At 30.3% G+C, this 18375-nt stretch overlaps 2 protein-coding genes across 5 annotated transcripts in view; one reads left to right on the top strand and one right to left on the bottom strand.

The window, feature by feature from the left end:
* Positions 1–16333, top strand: part of LOC142322512 (uncharacterized) — a 67812-nt gene extending 51479 nt beyond the window's left edge. The window contains exon 5 of one of the 3 annotated variants that reach the window (XM_075361669.1): positions 15688–16333. In XM_075361669.1, the coding sequence (XP_075217784.1) occupies positions 15688–15728 (41 nt within the window). In that variant the 3' untranslated portion in view covers positions 15729–16333. Of the gene's footprint in view, positions 1–4292; positions 5206–5674; positions 9086–15687 lie in introns of those variants that run through there. The other 2 variants (XM_075361660.1, XM_075361650.1) reach the window with 2 other exon arrangements.
* LOC142322616 (limulus clotting factor C-like) overlaps positions 9068–18375 on the bottom strand; it is a 42882-nt gene continuing 33574 nt past the window's right edge. The window contains exons 4-6 of one of the 2 annotated variants that reach the window (XM_075361700.1): positions 16329–16496; positions 12101–12254; positions 9068–9516 (exon numbers count right to left, since the gene is read on the bottom strand). In XM_075361700.1, coding sequence (XP_075217815.1) covers positions 9344–9516; positions 12101–12254; positions 16329–16496 — 495 coding nt within the window. In that variant the 3' untranslated portion in view covers positions 9068–9343. Of the gene's footprint in view, positions 9517–12100; positions 12255–16328; positions 16497–18375 lie in introns of those variants that run through there. The other variant, XM_075361693.1, reaches the window with a different exon arrangement.

The raw sequence follows: 18375 nt of genomic DNA, 5'->3' as shown, positions 1-18375 counted from the left end.
TCCATAATGCCTAGTTTCCACTGAAGTGGTGGTGTGTTATTCTCTTTTAACAAAACTAGAGTTCCAAGTTTCAGCGACGGATGCTCAGCTCTCCATTCGTAACGTTGTAGAAGTTGAGGTAGGTAATCGGAAGACCATCGGTGCCAGATCATTGAATACTTCGCTGAACTCCCATCTGTTAAGACTGTTTAAAGGTATGTCAGTTACATTAGGATTAGGAGGAAGAGGACTACCAATATTGGAGGATTTCGAAGATAATGTACAAAGGAAGCGAGAATTAAGACAAGCTTCTGTTTGGGTCAGTACAGCAATGAGCTCCTCAAAGATTAAAGCTAAATTTCATTACCACACATCTTAAATGATATTTCATTGACTTTACCCCGGCTTCCCATAAGCCTGTGAAATGTGGTGAATTTAGCAGAATAAATATTCATTGAATCCCCCTTTTTGGATGAAAAATTTGCTATTTTTATTCTTACATTCTCATTATTTAAAATTTTATACATTGAGTGAAGTGAATTATTGGATCTGATGAAACTTATCCCATTATCACTATAGGTTTGAATACTAATCTGTTCTTGAGACAAATCTTCTTAATGCAGCTATAAATGCTTCGGTTGATAATTCATTGACTAATTCTAAATGTGTAGCTTTGGTGGACAGGCAAACAAATAATGCAACATAACATTTTATCCTAATGTTTGAGCGCTACCCACCTTGACGTATTAATAAAGGTTCTGCGTAGTCTATTCCGCAGTTAGTGAATGGCTTGTAAGTAATCTCAATGTGGCATTTTGGCAGTTTACCCATTAATTGCTGCAATTGCTTTGCCTTGTATCAAAAACATCTCAGACAATTGTGTAGAATTGATCTGATGATGCTTTTACTATTAGTTGTTCAATATTTCTCATGAAGTTGAGAATGGAGTAATTGAGGTCCTGCATGCAAGAGTGTAAGATGTTCATTTTTAATTAATAACATAGTTAAATTAGATTTATGCAGAAGAATGACAGGATGCTTATTGTCAAAATTCAAATCAGATAACTGCACTCAATCTTCCTCCCACTCTTGGATTACTGTTTTCATCTGTGAATGAGTGCGTCGAATATAGTTTGCTTAGTTTAGATACAGATGATTGGTGTGTAATTCTTTAATTTCCATTTGAAAATTAATATTTTGAATGTGAATAATACATTACATTAAATGTATGATGAAACATGTTTACAATTAATTTTAGTTTACTTATTTTTAAGATTTTTAATAAATATCATACAATAACACAATGCATTTTTCATTTTTCACAGTGAGGAAAACAAATCAGATAAATCTGTCAAGTTACTATTTATAATTATTGATGTGGATACTATATGAACTATGAACAATCTGATGATTCAAAATTAATTTCATAAGTGCCTCAATTTAAATGGTGACTATTAGAATAGTTTAAAAATTGTCCCTTTCAAATGTATATAATAACATTTTTTAACCAAAAAGGTACTTTCCATCATAAGGATTATTTTGTAATTCAATTGCACTCATTTCTTGAGAAAGTATATCAAGAGGATTTTCTTTAGAATAAACATGCCCCCATTTACAGCTTTCAGTAAGTTCTTGAATCTTTGAGACTGTTTGCTACAAAGATTTTCCATTTTGTTGGTGAGGCTGCTATCCAAGAAATACAGCTGTAGAGTCTGTCCATAAATAATTATTATGAGGACTGTCCAGAAAGTAACATACGTTTTTAAATGAAAATCCACCCAAATAAAAAAAAGAAATTTTATTATATACATTTGAAAGTGACAATCTTTAAACTATTTTTCAACATAGTCACCATTTAAACTGAGACACCTATCATAACGATTCACTAGTATTTCAGTTCCTTCTCTGTAGAAATATGCTGCCTTAGATTTTTGGCATCCTTCTTGCACAAAACTTGTGATAACCAACCTTCCCCGATACAATTTCATGCAGTTAACTTCATGAAATTTTGAGGTATGAAGCAAGCGTTATGTAATCGTAATGTGGTGATTTTCACAAAATTTATCGTTGATTTTCATCGTCAGTTCATCAGTCACAAGGCTAGGCTGACCACTGCAGTCCTCATCATGAACATTGATGCGTCTATTTCTAAACTGAATTCACCACTGCCTCACTCCACTATCTCATTGTTCCATTTCTGTACACCTCATAAAGTTTCCGATGAATTTCAATTGGTTTGAGTTTTTTTGCCAGTAAAAACCAGTGAGTGAACGCACCTCACAACTGGGATTTTCTATTGAAGTGCACATTTCAATAACTGAAACGAACAAAGTAGAAAAATCACAGCCCACATGCTGCAACAGCTTGATACATAATGAGTGTAGAAACGTTTTGATGCCAAGTTGGTGGCTCCACCCATCACCATGCTAGGCATAAGTGTAATTTACTTTCTTGTATTTGTATTTGCCCTTGTATTTGTATTTAAAAAAAGCGCAAGAGCAACATTTTTGAATAATTTTGATAATAAAAGTGCACCGCATAATTCTAATCTTGGTATGGAGATCTCTTTTATTGGTGACATTCTTGATTTTGAGCAAAGAAGATTGTGAGATTTCGCTGATCATCAGCAGCAGAACATAGGTATATACAAGCACCATAGCTATCCTTTGAGGCATCAGCAAATCTACAAATTGTAAATCTACTATTTTTCCTATCCCTTTGATTAATCTTGGAACACAAATTTGCTTTATAAATGGGAACTTTTCATAGAGATCAGACCAAACGTGGAGGAGAATTTCTGAAAGTATATCACCCACTCCAGTTTCTGAAGCCATAATTTTTGCATAAATATCTTTTATAGTCTAACAATTGGACCTGATAAGCCTAATGGATCAAATATGGACGATATGATCGCTAAAAATGTTTTTGTAGTTTATTTTAAAACACAGTTTATCCTTCTGATAATCCCAGATTAAACCTACAATATCAATACTGTGATTAGAAAAATTGAAGGTGTGATTGACATTGTCCAATTCAGCCACAAAATTTAGAAGCGCGGGCTCATTTGTATAAATCAAATCCAGCTTGTTTAAGAATCAAAATGATTTCATCTTGTAATTGTATTGCTTCATTTAAATTATTGCAATCAGTTTATAGGTCATCTATGTAAAACTCTTTGGAGACTATTTCCGAAGCCCTTGGAAATATTTCTGAATTTTCATTAGCTAATCGAATTAATCATTTTGTTGCAAGGAATGAAGCAGATGCAGTTTTGTTCGTACGTGACAGTGGTCAATTGATAGTGTTTGATTTCTTCATCACTTGAGCTTTGCCACAAAGTCTGTTGCAAATAGTCTTTCTGGTCGACACACACTTGTCGGTACTTCTTTACAACATCTGCAGTCAATTCATAAACATTCATAATAATCGTAAAACAATTGATATTAAGTTTTGTTGGCTAACAATCCTCTCATCATGGTATCATTGAGTGATATTACATTTTCCGCCTTGGCAGACGCATCAAAAAAAACTACTCATGTTTTTGTTGTAGTGCTATTTTCTCTAAACACTGCATGATGTGGTAGATAGTATGGATTTTCAATATCGCTGCTGCATGTTGACTAATCCGTTTGTATTGATGGTGAAATCATCCGCATATGACCAACTTGAAGGTATTCAATCATAAAATTGTTGTAATCAGTTTGTAGATAGTACTGGCTTTGTTTAGTTTTCTTTCTAATGCCAGGAATCTATGTTGGGCATTGTTAAGAGTTGCCTACAGGAACATGATTCGGAATTCTTGGTAATCGCACAATAGATCTTTCACCTTCATCTCTCTTCAAGTTTTCTGAAAAATGCTGTTCACATAAGTTTTCTTCTTTGGTGCATGTTTTAGTGACAATCTCTTCTAATTCTCAAAACTTCTTCACTTAATTTTGAATATTCATTTCAGAATTGATTAATAATATTATGCAAGGAGGTTTTTATTCTGTATTTGTTGACTGTACCTTTCCAGCAATTACCCAACCTAATTTAGTTTCTTGAATAACTGGGAAGTTTTCACCTTTCTTGATTTGACCCTTTTTAATTAAATGTAAGTACAATTCAGATGCAGCTGACATGTCTACATTATCAGGTATATTAAAATCACTATCCCCAAGTCACAAACTTCAGAAATTTCCACAGTTTTGTATTTATATGTGTGGTGGGTATCAAACTTTTAATACGCGATAGAACAAAACATTTAATAGAAGTAGAATAATTCTCATAGTTGGAGTATAATTTAGTATTTATACTATATTTTGCCATTGCAGAAACGTTATTTATTCTGGAGATCGGTAAATCTTCTCGCTGCAGTTTTAGTCTTAAGCACTGCACTATATGGTTGTTAATTAAATTGGCCTAAGAGCTGGCATCGAGTAACACATGGGAGGATTGCAAACGTTTGTCTGAATCGTTAACCTTAACGACGGCCATAGCAACTAAAATCTGAGTTCACCTTGAATTTTTAAACTACAATAATTGCTACTTGCATTGGTATTGAAATTAGAAGTAACGTTTTCAGCAGTGCATCTGTCAAGGATGATAGTAAATAATGAAATTTTGGGACTAATGTTCACTTATCATTGTTATGAACAATTGTACAGAAAAACTCACTAAAGTACCAATTCTGATACAAACAATTAAATTTCAGTAGGTTAATTTTTGGAAGAGTGATCGATTGATGCTTTTTAGAACAAATATTACTGTTTTTAAGCGAATAGATGAATTTGATGGCAGTGACCCTTCACCTTAAGAATTTAATATTTTTTGCATCTTCAAATGAAAAATTATGGAATGTTTTCTATTTCTTCCGTGTCGGCTTCTTCATTTTCGGCATTACATTCTAAAAAATGTTTGGACCTTATCGTATTTATGCCAGGTCTAGATTAAATTATGGAATTTGACTTGTAACAGTTCAATATCTTGATTCTCGGTACTGTGAACGATTCGTTTAACGTTTTTATTTGTGTGATTAATATATATTTTAGGTAATAATATTACTATGTTATCGAACATCATACAATTTCTGAAGCTGGTACGTTTGGATTCAAAGATTTGATTATTCATTCAATTTTTTGAAATTATTTATGCCATTTAGGCATTTTCCATATTGTATTTTATTTCTTAAGTTAAATTTTAAGTATTGTATCGTGGTTTTTGCCTTTAGCATACAACATGGGCATTTTCTTCTATTCTGTGTTTATATATTGCTTTTATGTAATTTTTAGGTTACTGTTTTTAATTAAATCTTTTAATATATAAATATAGTCTAGGTGCAAATGATTGTACTTCATTTTGCATCCAAAAATAAATAAATAAAGAATTTGGAGCGAGTTCCCCTTTGCAACCCACTGTTTTAATTGACCTATGATTTTTAGTCGTAGTGAAGAATTCAAGTTTCCTTGATTGTTATTAATGTCACAAGAATTCTTGATTACTTTGAATCAAGTCTCAAACAGCGCTTAGAAATGTTTGTTTTCACAATTTTTATAGATGATGAGCAAATGTGGCATCCATTTTTAAAATAGTTTTTGCATCTAATTATTTATATAAAATATGACACACCCATTCATTTGAGATTCGTATTGTCCTAGCGATCTCATGCATTTCTCTTCTTCATCACCATTTCTTGGATTTTTTGTGTTTTTTGCAGTTATAACTTCAACAATCTGTCTGGAGCATTTAGCATCATTTGTGCTGTTTGTGCATCAAACCAGTCAAGTGACTGAAGACAAAAAAAAAAAAAAAAAAAAAAAAGTGCTGTTTGACCACTACAGAAACAATCAAGCAGCTTGTAAACTATTCTACTCGATGGAGCTGACTCATAATTTAATCAGGTTGTCTTAGCTTTTTTTTGTGTGGTTTTGGTTTGATCACTTGATTTATTGCATAAATTACAATACTAGATTGACTCAAATGATCACCGTCAATAGAATTATGAATTAATCCAACTGAACTTGAGTTAATGCTCCAAGCAGATTCAGGAAACTAAGAATGTTAAAATTTTCGTAGTTTGTAGTTTGACCTCCATATCTTGAGTTTCCACAGACTTGAATGAACAAACATCCTACTTTTGTAAGTTTCATTTAATTAGTATTTTCAATAACAAAAGAATTCTTTCTCTCTTTATCCACCACATTTTTCAAATGCAGGTCAAAAATAGTCCCAGCAATTATAAAATTGAATCATCGGATATGAATATTAGGTTTTTTCTGAAATGTTAAAACATAATTTAGAAAGTATAAGATTATTATTTATCTAAAAATAGCTGATGTTTCATTTTGGAAATTAATTTGCTGTTCAATCATTTAAGTGTGATAGTCTGCTGTCTTGATTTGTAGAATTTTGTGAAAAATCCATTGCTAAAATTCTGTTTGAAATTTTAAGTGGGTTACAGAAATTAAATATCTACTGTGAGTTTTGTCCATAGTATTGTTTAATGGAAAGTTATGATCTGCTAAACTTCTTTAAATAGAATTTATTTCTGTTTAATGGAACATGTTAAAATGTGCATTTGAAGTTAAGTTTTTTCATAAAAAAAAGTATATATATATATCTATATAAAACTTCTTCCTACTGTCTTGGAAATGTGTCCATGGATCATTTTATCTCTAAGAAACATTTATCTAAAATCTGAAAATAAATAATGTTATTCTATAGGCAGTTAGACAGGAAATTTCAACCTAAAGAGAATGAAAAGTGTAATGAAATATGAAAAGAAAGCATGAAGTACAATATTGTGCTTATGATTCATTACAAAATTCTTTGAACAGTTGATAAATAAAACTGGGCAAGTATTTTTATCTCGTTTGTCAATATACTAATATTAGGAGAGGACTGATTTTTGTGCTAGAATTTTGCTCTAATTTTCTATATCCAGAAAATTGTAACTAGGCGTATGCTAAATATGAAGAAAAAGAAAACAGATTTTTGTATTGTAGGTTTATTATAGTGTATGTAAAATCTAAAGGTGAGTCCCCCCTACAAGCTGCCTCTACTTGTCTCCTTTACGCCACTCCTATAACCCAGCACATGGAACACATGCTACTGGTTGTGACAAAACTAAGACCTCAAAATGATACAGACTTGTATTTATTATTATTTTTATTTTTTATAATTATTTATCCTACCATATTGATTTATTTTTTTTAAATTTGTTGTTTAATAATTATTTGTCATCTTTTATTTATTTATTCTACTGTATTCTGACCCATGTTTCACACCCATAAGTTAGAACATTCCAGACAAGCTTTAGCGAACTGTTTCCTTATTTGCATACTCATATGATTATCAGTCAGTATATTCTTTTTATCCTGGAAAGCTCGTTTTGACAGCGCTATTCTTCTTTTTACTTCTGTGACACATTTATTATCACTGTTGATGGTGCTTCCCAAATAACAAAAACTGTCAACCTTCTCTACAACAGTACCGTCTAATTTAATATCAACCTTTGTACCTTTCTTTGTTTTTCCTACAATCATAATCTTTATGTTCTCCTTATTAATTTTCAATTTAAGTTTGTTAGTACTTAAGATAGTGTTTCTAACAATCTCCAATCCCTTTGTTGATTTCACCAGTAACACACTATCATCTGCAAAGCAGATACAATGTATGGATTTTCCATTAATTCTGATTCCTTTTGTTTTTTTTTATTTCTACAGTAGGTTTCTCAATAAACAAATTAAATAGAAACAATGACAGTGGGCAACCTTGCCTGACTCCCTTTCTTATTTTGGCCTTTTTTTTAAGCCGTTGATTTCAATCTCCATTTTCTGCATTTTATAGATTCAGAATTAATCTTTTATCCATCCAGTCAAGCTTTATTTCCCTCATTGTTTAATTCCCAGTCCAACTTGTCAAAGGCTTTCTCTAAGTCTTCAAAAGTCAAAAAGGTCTTCCTATTAACCTCAATTCTTATTTCTAATAACACTTGTCAGCGCTAGTATTGCCTCTCTAGTTCCCTTCCCAGATCTGAAACTGAACTGGTCTTCTCCCAAATTTGCCTCAATTTTCCCTTTTATTCGACTTTTAACAATGTTTAGTATTTGAAGTGTAGGATAACAAAGAGATTGTTCTGCAATTGGTGCAATCCACTGCATTTCCCTTCTTAGTAATTTGATTAAAACGTAATTTTGAATTCTTTGATTAAAATAATTATTATGCCATATGTCTGTGTCAGGTTAGGACCTGAGCCAGACGTTAAAAATATAACAAATATAAAAATATAAAATAAAATTTAAAGTTCCTTTCTGAAATATTTCTTATCAAATATAATTAACTCTCCTTTGCTAGCTTCTTGTTATCGCTCAAAGACTTATTTTAACACAGTCAAATAATTTTTTCAGTCAATTCATTATTTTGCCTATGACCCTATTCAAAAATAGCATTTTTTGTTAATTTAAGATAAGAACATATCTGTTTCAGCAGTGTTTATTTATGATGAGATCATTTGAGAACCAGTTTCTAATCAAATTCAATCAATGTGGGTAAAAATGAATTTATTTTTAGGAATAGTACGAGAATATTAAGATTTTCTTTAAACTTTAATTTATACTGGCACTTATTATAATCATACTCTAATGTTGCTGTTTTCTATAAAGATGTAAGTTGAAATTATTGCTGATAATTACAGAGTTACTTGTTTAATGTGTGGCAAAAATTAAATTACCTTTGCACTGTTTATAGGGTATATTTTTTTTATTTCATCTACTATTATATTCTTAAAATCATCAGGCAAAAATACAATTTCACTTTTTTTTTAGATTAAATCAGTATTTTCTTTAATATCACCTGCCGCAACAAAGATTAAACTTTAATTTTATTTAGTAATTTTTTAATTTATTTTTAGTTTTTTATGTATTTTAATGTATTTAGTTTGTAATGTTACATTGAATAGTTTAGTTTAGTTTAGTTTCAATTGTTACATTGAATATATATGATCAGCCTGACTATACACTAAGTACTTTTTTCTTATAATTTAAATTTATAACTTTGGTATATTGTTTATAACTTAATAACAGTATAAATAAAAAAATTATATTCAAACTCAGATAATTAAAAGTTTATTCACTTACGATTATAGTCTACTAACATTTTTGTTATAGTTAGATTGATAACAAGAACTCTTGTGTTATTACATTTCTATTCAATACTACCTCATCATTTATGCATATTACAATTAACGTGTTATATTTAAAAACCTCATTTAAAACAAAAAACTATGTGTAATAATAATGTTGTAATATTTAATGAATACCATCAATAAATACTAAATCTTTATAATAAATTTATTCTTTTTTAAATTATATGCCATCATTTTCTTCTACTTTTTCAAAACTTCATCAATGAATTTTACATGGCCTGGAAATCGAATGTCGGTAAATGCATACACCTTATCAGTAGCTTTTATACTAGCTACTCCATGTATATAACCTTTTCTACCAAACTTGAATAATATTCCAGACCCGCTATCAATTGGTAATGTAGTATTTGAATCTGTAATATAATTGTGTGTATTATTATTAATTAATTTATGTTTTTAATAAGTTAAAAACATTTAGTAAGTTAATTATTAAATTAAATGAAGCACAAAATGATTACAATTCATTATTGGTTATTGCTGAATGTAATTGATTGGTGATAATATTTTCTAGTAGTTTCTACTTTTATTTTTGATCAGAATAATATAATTATAATCAACTTAGAAAATGTTCTGTTACTTTAAGATATTATGAAATAAAAGTACCCCAAAAGTGTATTAATAAAAAAATTGATTAATCTCTAAATTTCACTTATTGGAATCATGTTTCTGTTTTGTACAGTTCTAACCTTAGTTGGAAACATATCACAACCACATTGAAAAATATCACCTGTGAAAAATTTTGGTTTTCAGATTTCTATGGAAATATCCATTTTGACTGAACCAAAAGTGTCCAAAAAAGCCCACTTTTTCTTAACTGCACTCATTGAGAGCTTTTCAATGATATATCATAAGTGGTACTTATTTTCATTGGTTCCACAGTTACAGCCAAATGAAATTTTATTTAATTAAATATTTGGATCTTAGAAGGGGAAGGCACATATCAGTTTGAATCAGACTTCATCTCCTTTTTCTTTTTTTGTTTGTTATTAATAGTTATTAACCTGTGTAAGAAAAATCTTACAATAATAATAATTTAATAATAAAAAAAAATATGACAAAATATCAGAAGTTATTAGTGAAATAAAATTTTATGTACCTTTACATTTTCAGAAATGTGTATATGTGTCTTAACTTTTCAACTTTTAGTAATGAACAATTGAATAAAAGAATAACTCTTTTTTCCAACAAGTGTTCAATGTGAGCACCTTTCATCACACATACAACCAGTAGTAGAGTATCTCCCAATATTTAATCAACAAGTCTAAAATAACGAAATCTTGTGGCTCAAATCAGATAGATCAGTAGGTAGTGAAAGCATGTACACAAGAACCTTTATAAAACCCAAAGGAAAAAACATCAAATGTGGTAACCTCAGAGGCCACCACAAACAAGCTTTGTCATCGAGTTCATGCTGACCAATCTAGGAGATCGATCCAGGGGAAAGCATCATTCAACTGATCCCATACAAAGTTATATCAGTGACAAGACACACATCATCTTGTTGCCAAAAAAATTCTCTTATCAATCTTGCAGTTGAGCAAAGAGCTATGTACAAAGCATATCCAAATAAGGAATTCCTATTGCACTTGCTTCATCGAAAAAGCCTGTAAATTTGCACGCCTTGTAATGTTGTACAGAAAAGATTTAATTTGACACTTCAACGTCTTCTTCAAACACCCTTGGTTGTCTCATACTCTTTCCTTTAACCAAACATCCAGTCATTTAAAAACCAGTTAATAATTAATGTCACTAGAAGTAAGCAAATTGCAAAACAAAGAAAAGTTTCTCTTCAGAAGTTGCCATCTTTGCTAGTAAGATATTTGAACTTGTTGAAAGTCAACTCTTTACTGCTATTATCAATCCTACAATTGGTTTGCAACAAGGCTCCAGTTTTCTACATTGTTTCCTTTCCCCTGTTACGCTACTAATGTAACTTTTGCTACCATTCAGCATTACAATCCACATCAAGTTATCTTGAAATGTCTATTAATTCCTAAACTGACTTCTGCCCTTACAGTGTCCAGCGTTTCCTGTAGGTAATCAGAATAGGTGACAACCTTGCCTTATACCTTTTTATACTTAAGTTTCTTCTTGTTGCCCTCCCAATTTTACTATCAATATTTCTTTTCTCCACACTTCCCAAATTACTGTTTTGTTTCTCTGATTTATTGTGCTACTTTCTCAATATTCTTAACATTTCTTGCAATTAACATTACCAAATTCTTTTTCAAAGTTCAATAAATGTAATATACACAGTTATGAATTTTTTTAGGTTTTTCTGAATTAGTATTATCAACGCTAATGTAGTTTCTTCTAATTCCATTCTTTTTCTAAAGCCAAATTGATTCCCAGTTAAAATTTAAAAAAAGAATAGTTTAATTAACTCAGCATTTCCGAATGTTAATCTTGAGTGTTTAAGGGAATTATGATATGGGAGTTCTTTTTCATTAAACTATGAGAAGACCCTTTTTGTGGATACAAAGAATTAGATCCAGATTTTGGTATTTACATATAGAACTAAAAATTTGAGGCTTTTACTTACATCACATTTACTTTGTTCAACATAGGGACTGGTCATATAATGCATCATTAGTTCCAAGGAAAACAATGCTGACTGGTGTTACAGTAGCCTTACCTTAGATGCTTTACATTGATCATCAGCTACAGAATAACACAGAGTGTGAACCAATAAACTAATATACTGCTCTCTGTGGAGAACAATGTTTTATAAACACTGTCTTCACTCTAGGATAAATTAATCTATGAAATAAATCAAGCATAACATCACCATTTAATTTATACAGAATGCTACTCCCAAGTGGAGTTGCCAGTGTTGGAACCATTAGGTTTTAAGTAATGTAATTTACTATCTTACCTAGGGCCAGTTATTTTATTTTGTATATATCTATTCATGGAAAAACTAAATAATTTACATACCATTTCTTTCCAAAGTGCAGAATTTATCATTTGTTATTTGATTTTTATATTTACCCACTGCATTTCTACATTCTTCTAAAGTGATATATGGTACTTTTACTTTTTTAAGCCCCTCTGATTGTAAATAAAGACTATGTAGACTCCAGCCAACCACCTATTAATAATCAAAATTAATTATGATTATTATTTGAAGTACAGATTTATTTAGGGGTTATATACATGAATTCCTCACTTAAAAGTACTAGATTATCTAAGAAATACCAATTACGTCTCTGATTTCATGAAAGGAAAATCCTGAAATTCACTCTCTGTGGTAGAAATGGGGCAATGATTGTCTATATTAAAGTTAGTTGGTATATATTCAAGCGCCTAACAAATGAAGGAACCTAACAGCTCCAAGAATAAAATCTCCGCATCTACAAGGCCATACCATACCAATGGCCCCTTCAGAGGGCAGATGAGAAGTAGAGGTTTGGGGCACTATATTGCCCTGGTGATGTGAAATCGCCCCTAACGGCGGAAGAAACTTCCATAGGAAGTCAATGGCATTAGGATACAGAAGGCAACAGAATACCACTTTATTAATTTTTCCTAATCAGGCACCATGATGAAGTCGTCTTTTGTAAAATATTCTGGAGGTAAAATGACTTTTTATTTGGATCTCAAGAGGAAGTAACAGGAATGTCACAGAAACTATAAATATCATTTTTTGTTGAAAATAGATACAGGAATGCCATCAAAAAGGTAAATGGACTTCCAGGAGCTGAATAGAAAGTTAATGGTATTAATGATGAATATTCTGTTACTGATGGAAATGAAAATAAGATTACAAAGAATACAAACTACAATGAGATGTGATGAGAGACGCTGCAGAGAAAAAATGGTTTCTATGAAAGCACCCAGGCAAAGAAACCTTGTGTAACAAAAAATGGAAGAAAGAAGAAAATATAAAAATAAGGGTGATACAACACAGCAATCTATTGAAAATTGAATAACGGATTGAAGAGAGAAACACATAAAGCTAGGGAAGGGTGGCTAAAAGAAGAATGTAGACATAGAAGATTTAGAAAAGAAAAGGAAGTGATATATTGTATAAAAAGGTAAAAAATGCCACATAAGAGAAAAGAAATCCTATTTATAAAATGAGAGAAATTGAGATGAAAGATGGTAGAAAGATGATGAGATAAAGAAATGATGGGAAGAGTTCATAGAGGACCTGTTTATAGAGAGAAGGAAATGTGAAACATGGAAAGCTGAGGTGGAAGAAGTTATGGAAGAGGAGAAAGGTCTACCAATTTTGAGATTCGAGATTACACAAGCTATTAAAGACATAAAGAAAAACAACAGGAAAAAATATACAGCATACACCTTACAGAGTACAGTGGAAAAAGTTAATTGAGATTCTGAAAGAAAAGAGAATTGATTGGAAGAACAGGAGACTGATCAGAGAATTCTATATGAAGCAAAAAGCATCTATGAAAATGAATGAAAATCTCACAGATTGGTTAGAATTAGGTAGAGAAGTGAGGCAAGGCTGCTGCTTGTCACCGATACTGTTCACCCTTTATGTCAAAAAAGTTGAAAGAAATATTGGGTTGCCAGAAAGAAGTAAGCATAGGTGGAAGAAATATAAATTATGTCAGATTTGCTCATTGTAGCTAAAGACACTGACATTACAAGGAATGATAAAAGTATTGGAAGTATGGGTTGAAAGAATATGGGATGAAAATAAGAATGAGGAAATCAAAAGTAATGAAAGTGAATGAGAGGGAAGATAAGGATCTTGTAACAGTAGAAGGAAAAATTGAACAAGTAAAAAGATACAGATATCTTGGGACAGTACTAACTGAGGACTGGAGGAGTAAAAAGAGATTAAGACAGTTGCAATAGCAAAGAAGTCTTTTTCAGAAAAAAAATTATCCTGTAGTAATATGGATCTGAATCTGGGAAGAAATTAGTAAAATACTATCTCTGTAGTATACTTTTGTATGATAGTGAAACATGGACACTGGGAAAAAAAGGAAAAAGATAAGATTGAGGTTTTTGAGATGTGGGACTGGAAGAGGATGAAGAATGTAAAATGGGTGGACAGAGTAAGTAACGTAAAAGTATTAAGAAAAATAAATGAAGATAAAACAATATTCGTGACTATCAGAAGGAAGAATGGAAAAACTGGATTGAGCATATAATTAGAGGAAAAGGAATAATAAATAAAGGCTGAGTTGAAGGTGAAAAAAGATGATAAAGTAAAAGGCTGATTTTAATTAAAAAAACATACAGGTACATACCATAGGAGAAAAAGATAAATGAATTAGTGATTAAAAAAAACTTTTCAAACAGACTATGTAAATATTTTTATAATTAGTATCTGTGGTGTCTTGTTTTTTTCACAAATTGGACAATCCAAACCTTTTTGATATTTGGTTCAAAAATGCTATTTTGTTCTAAAGCAATTTTTTCTTATTTAGACTAAGGCTGATTAATGGAGTGGTTAATGAAATCACAAAATACACTAATAATACAAGCATTAAAATACAAAGGACATTAATTCATATGAAGCTGAATGTTGATAACAAATAGCCTTCAACAGGCAGCTGAGTATGACTAAATGAGGACTCTTAAAGTAATGAACAATAATTAATTAATTGTATTAACAGATTTTAATACATAGTACACAGTCGCTGATGGATTGATTGCATAAAGTTAAATACATTAAGCGACGAACATCTATACAATATGAAAGCAAAATTACCTTGTTTAAACTGTGAAGAACTAAATATTGAATAAATCATGGTAATTTAAGAAACATTAGATTATATAATAAAAAAAATTATTTAATCACTCAACAACAAAGATGGACTCATATGATCACAAGCCAAACGTTTCTGAGCATTAACAAACAAGTTAACCTGCTAAAAATATCAATGAATATTTTTTAAAAATATCAGACTAATAATGGTAATAGAAATAAATAATAGTTGATGGAAAAATTATAATTTATTCATTTAAGAAGAATTTCTCCCAGTCATGTTCCACAAAATATTATACGTCTGTTCCAAAAATTGTAGATGTAATCTAGAGAATTCATTCAGTTGCTTCATAATTCTATCTACTGTGATGCTGAAGCATCATGTAGTTACTTCCTTAGTGGTTTGCCAAGGTTAATAGTGGTATCAGTAGAGACAAAAATTCAGGTGTTCCTTTCCTAGCATTGCTCAATAAGTTAATTCAAAGTATAATATCTTTAATTTACATATAGGATTGTTATTAGTGTAATTAGTCAGTTTATTAATTAATTATAGCTACAGATATGACATTAAATTAGAAATCGTTCACTGGAGTCCAGCCAAGGCTATTAAGACTGAGTATACCCTGTTGCAAGCCCAAATAATTGTAACTCCAACTTTAAACATTTATTATCCTTAACTTTTCAGAAAAATCTGAATAAGAGATAATTACATCAGTGCATGCTGAAATCTATTAAAAATTTCCAATTGTTTGTGACTGTAACATGTTTGAATTTGTGTCAGTACTGAAAGATAACTTTTTGTTATAATACAACATACTTTACCGTTTTTTTATTTCAGCACCACTGCTATTGATTTCCAGTACAAACAGCTTGATGTAAACAAACCAGCATCTGCTGAATTTATTTTTATTGAGGGATGGTTAAAACATTAAAAGAGAGTTTAGCATGACAAGATAATCTCTTTATACAATTTACGCATATATAATTAACTTACTTTTGGTTAACGTGAAGTATTTTCTTCTTAAACAATTTTTATGCCTTAGTATTGTTTTGCTTTTGCCATTACAACAGCAACAAAATAAAACAAACAATTTCACATACCTAGTAAACGTATTATAATGTACATTAAATATTACATGTTAAGGGATTTAACATATCAAAATTCCTTAACACAATTCAAGATGACTCAACATGAACTATAAGTGACATAGAAATTTTAAAAATAACTTTTCATGTAAAGCTTTATCTGGTAACTAAAAATGAAGTGGTTTCCTGTTCAACCAAATTTATTATTATAGATCATGCATGACCAACCTAATAAAAAGCAGGAGACATGCAGTCCAACAAGTAAAACTTCTACTATGTTGATTGGCTGGCTATATAGTCTCACTGAAAGAGATTGTTGTCTCTTGTATCTCAGATGCTTTAAGTGTGTTACTTGTTTTCTTCTTTTTTTTTTAATAAATTAGAAGTACTTACCATTCCTAACATAGATGAATTAATTACATTATTATTATATCTGTCGACACATGCTGGCATAATAGAAAGGCCTGATGGAACAGAAGATGTTAATTCCAAAAGAGCTATGTCAAATGAATATATTAAATTTTGGCCTTTATATTCTGGTAGTATGTATATGTGTGAAACCTAATTAAGTAGAAAAAAAAAATACATGTATTCAACAAATTATCTTGTTTTTTTCTTAATATATAATTCTGTTTTTATGTTAATACTATAAATTTAATCATTAAACCTTTTGTTATATTTTTAAAAATAATAAATAAACTGCAATCCTTGCAATATGATGATTATTATACAAATCCTATATGTATCAAAGAGTAGCATTTATTAATTTGAGGTATTTAATATAATAAGTACAAAATGTAAATTACTGAAGCTACCTTTAATATACCAGTTTCTGAGGATCCCAAAGTTAAGCAATGTTAGGTGAAATTTCATTTCATTAATTGAAAATAACTAACAATTTAACACTTCATAATATGCTGATGATAATTTGGCAATATTGAAATAAACATGAATCTTTTTACACAAATATTTGATGGGATTTAGAGTATAGATATGAAATTGTGAGGAAGATATTTTTATTTTATTGTGGTAGTAATACATTAATGTGCATTTACGTGGTACTGAAAGCTTATGTCAAAATCTTATTAACTTGACAAGAGATTCATGTGTACATTATAAGAAATGAGGCATCATTAAGTGGATAATATTTCAGGAAAATTGCTGTTCTAAAGGATATTGAATACTTCAAAGTTTCAGTTAAATGTAGCAGAACATTTGGAGTCAATTTGTAAGTTGCACTGTGATGTTTGCAGAAAGAAAAAATACGTCTTACTTGCACACTTGGAACATATTCTGGAAAACATGGAGTTGATGTTTTATTTGACTGTTGAAATTTTACTAGACATTTGTTAATTGAAATGTAAGGAGAATAGAAGAGTGGTCAGTCACATGTTGAACTTTATGGTAAATTTTAGGTGTTGAAAAAGAGATTTGGTGTTTCTGCTGACTACAAGGTTATACGGGACTCATGGTTATGTAGTAGATGAACAACGTTTTTCTGCGGTGTCAATTATCTTCAGTAAGACATCACTGCTGTTTAGATAGCAGCAAAATAACTGTTTAAATTAAAACAGCACTGAATTTTCCTTTTGAAATTTTTTACCCTACATACTAGGATAATTTTATATGTATCTTGTACCTCCAGAACAATCTTTTATTATTTAATTTGGTAATTTTATTTTAGAGAAAACTTAATTTCATTTAAAAAATTTATATTACCTTATTTATCAGTGATGAAAATAAATTTAATTATCTAAGCATTTCAGTGAATATATATATATATATTCTCCACCACACGGGAATTGTTTTTCATTATAGTAGCAACACGCCTAGGTTTTTCTTATTTCTTTTTGTTTGTGAAGTTATTTTTAATATGGATGTTTCATTTAGATTATTTGCACCTGGAAAGGTGCAATAAAGCCATGTCCTTGATTATAGTTAGAAATGAGTTTCAATTGCTAGAAAGTAAGTTTTTCATTATGGGGTTTGAGCTCAATACACATTAATTATTGATTATGAATTTTTTGAAAAGTTTAAAAATTCTGTGGTAAATAGTGGAGAATTAATATACGGCATTATTACCAATTTATAAAAAAGTCATCAAACTTCTTTGTAACTTTTTAGGAATCCAAATGCTTTTTACAAAATCTCAGCTTCTTTCTAATCATTTTGCAAACTGCAAATATTATTGTATGATAACAGGGATTTCAAGTATGACAGTGTGTCTTGCCTAATCTTATAATGGACTTGACTGGAACTATTAAAGTGGTTGTTGTGGGATCCACACTTCCTTACCTTTTACTTTTTTCTGTTTAGCCTCCAGAACCACTACTTCAGAGGATGAATGAAGATGATATAAATATCATCCTCATGTAAATGAACTATAGTTTTGTAGTCTCAGGTTCTGAGACTACCATTTTGTAGCTACTTGAGACCATTT

This window comes from Lycorma delicatula, chromosome 1, assembly GCF_047948215.1.
Source record: "Lycorma delicatula isolate Av1 chromosome 1, ASM4794821v1, whole genome shotgun sequence".
Lineage (NCBI taxonomy): Eukaryota > Metazoa > Arthropoda > Insecta > Hemiptera > Fulgoridae > Lycorma > Lycorma delicatula.
The sequence above is the reverse complement of the archived record's forward strand: the minus strand, read 5'-3'. Positions and strand labels throughout refer to the sequence as shown.